Source organism: Limulus polyphemus, unplaced genomic scaffold, assembly GCF_000517525.1.
Source record: "Limulus polyphemus unplaced genomic scaffold, Limulus_polyphemus-2.1.2 Scaffold1536, whole genome shotgun sequence".
Lineage (NCBI taxonomy): Eukaryota > Metazoa > Arthropoda > Merostomata > Xiphosura > Limulidae > Limulus > Limulus polyphemus.
Window position 1 is genome coordinate 188,222 of NW_013667146.1, and position 4,950 is coordinate 193,171.

The window sequence follows — 4,950 nt, forward strand, 5'->3', positions numbered from 1 at the left end:
GGGCGTAAACCGAAACGACTAAATCAAGATGATGGTCGAAAGTTGGGGCGTAAACCGAAACGACTTTATTGGGTTGATGGTCTACAGTTTGTGCGTAAACCGAAACGTCTTCATCCAGATAGATGTATGGTCCACAGATTGTAAGTAAAGCGAAAAGATTACATCGAGATGTGTGGTCTATTGTTCGGGCTTAAACCGAAACGATTTCATCGGAATGACTAGTTTATCGTTTCTATATATCGTAAGCTATATATATATAAATTTCCAGTTAGTCGTTCTCATAACCAACACAAAAAGGAGAACGTCGGAGCTATGGAAATATCCCAGGTTATACACTCTTAAGCATGAAATATTATTGATAATTTCAATACAAGTAACTTCGTGTATAAATACTTGAGAATAACAAATTAAAACTTATACTTACTTGAAGAACATTGATAAATGTTTTTACTATCTTTATCCAAACAACAATTATCTTACTTTCGCAAAACCATAAATGAAAATGTTCGAGAAATTCAGGTTTTTTTGTAAGAAATATTCGAGAAAAAATCCGTGTCGTGGACGAAACAACTTCGTTACGAAGAGCCAGTTTGATTGATAGGAAAATCAATGATAGAATAAATTGAAGTTAATATTTCTATTCTGAACGCATAAAAATCAAACATATTTAAAGGTTCTGTTTTCACCTGCACGAAAAAAACGAAACCCTAATTCTGTGCAGCGAAACCTACACTTACCATCTTTTATTGAATCTTGAGTTAGGCCTAATCTCAAAGCGGCCAACAACACGAGAAACGAGGAACACCTCCACATAACTGGGTAGACCCACACCGATGGCGAGACTTGGAGCCCTCCGGTGAACTTCATTCAGCGTACGGGCTACAGATTCGAAGAGCGGTGAGAACTCCGGAAAAAATTTTCAGACATCACAGGAACACGTGTCTTCGGATTTTATGTGTGTGTGTGTGTGTCCGAAGATCGAGGAGTGCTCCAAAATAATATCTTTAAACTCTGCAGCTCGGAAAATAACGAAAACTGCAGATTTTCTTCAATCAAATGTTACAGAAAAATTTCAAAGATGGCTTCATGAGTCGACGCTACGAAGGTTTGAAGTATATACGCTACCAGACTGGTTCAAACAACCTTTCTTAATCTCAAACTGGTGAAGGACGAAATGAGCCTAAATCCGGAATTCACGAAACTAGGCACATTATCTCTCGATTACACCAAATAAACGTTAAAACCGGTACTTTTGCTACATACATCAACCGAAATTGGTAAGTATCACAGAAACTGCTCTCGCACACACACACACACACAGTTACTTTCCTGATCTAGTTTCCACACACCACACGGGCACCACGATACCTGCACCTGTAGAAGACAACCGCAGTTACGGTCCGTTCTCAACAGCTTGCTCTTCACTTGTGACGGGCTGGCACACGGATAAATAACAGCGGGAGAACTACAGCGCAGACGCTTCTCCACGGACATGCCTAAGAGCAGTGGAATTTGAGCCGAGACCGCCCGTCCGGTTTCCCTGCTTGAGTGGTGGCTCAGATTTCATCACAAACAGAAAACGAGCCTAAATATTTGCTATTTATGCTCGAAATTTACCAATATTTTATATATTTTTACTTCGAGATCGCTCAAATTAAATTACGAATGAAAATTGTCTTTTAAAAAAAAAGGCTTTAGGCTACATTCGTCATTAAAACAACGCATAACGCGAGTGATTACTCGTACACTAACTTGATATTTATCTCTGAATTTCATTTCCTGCCTAAAGCACTTGCACGCTCCAGAAAAACTACAGGGAAGAAACAGAACATTGTGAAGCTGATAAGTATATCATTTCAACAGCTAACAAGAAGCATAAGACAAACAAACTTTAGCGTGACCTTCGCGGATTCGCAGACAAACAAATCAGAACGCAATTACGGTTATGCCAAAGGCAACGAACTAGAGGTAGGCGAAACACTAGACCCATTGTGTCTTCTCACAGCTTATTGATAGGCTTCAAATCCGAACATGCGATACTTCGTGTCAGACTTTCCGCGCTAAGCTACACGTAGCGCTATCCGGACATAGCCGTCTCTAATTTTCAATTGATAGGTTAAAGGATGGGTAGCCAGTCAACAGAACCACCGCTAACTCTTTGGCTACTCTCGTCTGACTGGATACTGAGATTTAACAGCTACTCTTATAGCGCTCTAGAGTGCGGAGCGCATTTTCGCGGAAACGGCCCGAGAATCGTAAATCATCAGCTTCACAGACCGAGTATGCTAGCCAGTAAGCCAGGTTCGACTTTACGTAATGATATGTTATCTTTATTCTACATTAAGATTGAATTATTAGTTAACACCTATTACATTCTTAAGAATGTACAAATCCGTTAATAATATTGTTGTATATTATTCGAAACACTAATTATTGTTGATTAACACCTATTACGTTCTTAAGAATGTACAAATCCGTTAATAATGTCGTAGTACATTATCCGAAATACTACTTATTATTGGTTAACACCTATTATGTTCTTAAGAATGTACAAATCCGGTAATAATATTGTTGTATATTATTCGAAACACTGATTTGTGTGCACGTGTCACTAATGTTTGATTTGTGTGCGTGTGTGTGTGTGCGCGTACATATACAATGTCCAGTAAGTCACGCATGTCCTGCCGATTTTTGTCCTCCAGGTGAACGTGGACGACCTGCACATCAAACACGTGTTTTCTGGCACGACAGTGAAGTAGAGAAACAAAAATGGATTTTCTCCAAACGGCGGCGACTTGTTTTCAAAGAAGGATAGGAAATCTTTGTGCCAATTAAAAACGCGCGCCCTGGCCATCCCTCATATCAGCACATAATGGGCTGACTGTGGCCTCAGTCTGCACTTAAAGCCGCTGATGATGGATGGCCGCTGAAACTGAACTCCCGCCCACTGGTTCACTGCTGACTAACCTTGTGCCCACAAATCTCGGACACTAGAGCGCACTCTCGCGGCATAGGTTGAACTTAAACTCGTTTGTTTATAGGATACTGATAAATGCACGGTTTCCTTTCTATACCCAACTTCCATAATACGTTTACTTCATTTTTTCAACGTTATTGTTTACCCTAATTTGTAATTATTTCACACACACCCTTGATCCTATTGCCTCACCGTTTTATTATTTTTTGCTTTTGAGTTTTTCATTTTGTCAGATTGCGTAAGTTATTAATCTATGCAATTTGAAAATTTAGCTACGCATATATAAGTGTCTTAGGCAAATTTCTTGACTTCTTCTGTCAGATAAACACAGCCATATGAAAATAATTTTAAATTTTAAAAAACAAATATTACTTATTATTTCAACTCACTTAATGTGAGTGTTATTCATAATAAGGAACGTTTAACACATCGTACCGTTAACATTTCACACGTTTCTACCCATAAACAGAAATCTGCCATATTTGTTAAACAATTCGTTAGTGCGAGATCGTATCAACTTTTTTAAGTAAACACAGTTTTAAAGGTAACACTGCTTATCATTACTTTACAGTTCCAATTCAGTATTCAGACCAAGTCAGTTTTCATGGTGCTGTTCTTAGGTTCGAGTCCCATTAAATCCTTTACTACATGTAGTAATACAGTATAGCTGGCAAATCATGTCGAGCGTAAGAGTAATCTTAAGCTCGAGGACGAGTGCTGACTGTCATGACATCGGTAATGCAGGGAGATAATTCCAAATTTCATGGCCGTCTGACACTGGAGCCTGAGATGGCTGCTTACCCTGACTTTATATATATATACGATACAGTAAGAAAGTCGTGTAGAGTTTCTGAATAAACCTAGGTTCAAAACCAGGCAATGACTTGTGCAGTTTCGACTGGAAAAGATACTGACTGCAAATATCCCATCATAGAGTTGTTCAAAAGATGCCGGGATTTTTCAGTTTCCATGACGTCCTTACGACAATGTTATGTACTAAAAAATATCGAGCCAGTTCAGCAAAAGAAACGTTTGTACTCGTACATTTCAGAGTGTTACTGTTCTCTGTCCGCGTTGTGATTTTGTTCACTAGGCAACAGCGAGTTGTTTGGTTGTTAAGCACAAAGCTACACAATGGGCTATCCGTGCTTTGCCTACCACGGGTATTGAAACTCGATTTTTAAGCGTTGTAAGCACGCAGACTTTCTGCTGAGCCACTGGAGTCGGGCAGCATCAAAATGACTATGTACAGTAACGTAACGAAATGCTCGAATTTCGCTTTTACTGAACTGGCTTAATATAATACTGTCACAGAGACGTCGACAAATTGAAACATCTACGCGCTTTCTAACAACGTTCTCTATGATGGTGACTCCCAAATCGCCCATTCTTTAATGAGGCCGATTTCTTCGGAAAGGTTATTGGTTTTTTTGAGCAGTTGTCCCAAAATGTGGTGACGACGCTGGTGAAACTGTCACATTGAGGAGATCACGACATTCTTTACAGACCCCCGTTTAAAAAAACCTTTGTCCAGCTGGCGTTTTGGTGTTTCTTGTAAGAGTTTATTTAATGTCACCGCGAGTTTCCACTAACCCTCAATATATCCACCAGCCCACCTTTTCTCCCCCTGCCTGCCATTAATTACACTTTGGGATGGATTGAGGTTGTAAAAAGCCTCATTGCAACTGGAGTATAAAAAAAATTGCTTTGTTCTTTTCTACTAAATAAGCACAACCCAAGTGAGCAAATTCGTGCCAGAATATTTGCCATTATGTAGTACGTTCAGTAAACAAGTTTTCTCTGCTGTTATAAAATTAATCTAGAAGGAAAAAAAATTGAAAAGATTTATTTCCTTTTGGTTATCGCAAAATCTTTGTTGATTCAACTTCTTTCGTTGTTTTTGTTGTTGTTTTCGAGATTTTCATAGTTTCCTTTCTATGAACGGACCGTTAATTCGAATCCGGAGTCTTAAT

The 4,950-nt window shown here is 39.1% G+C and overlaps 1 protein-coding gene across 3 annotated transcripts in view; it reads right to left on the reverse strand.

The window, feature by feature from the left end:
* Positions 1-1,480, reverse strand: part of LOC106463995 (netrin receptor UNC5C-like) — a 71,216-nt gene extending 69,736 nt beyond the window's left edge. The window contains exon 1 of one of the 3 annotated variants that reach the window (XM_022391653.1): positions 738-1,478. In XM_022391653.1, the coding sequence (XP_022247361.1) occupies positions 738-867 (130 nt within the window). In that variant the 5' untranslated portion in view covers positions 868-1,478. Of the gene's footprint in view, positions 1-737 lie in introns of all 3 variants that reach the window. The other 2 variants (XM_013924098.2, XM_022391654.1) reach the window with 2 other exon arrangements.
* Between the last annotated feature and the right edge of the window lie 3,470 nt (positions 1,481-4,950).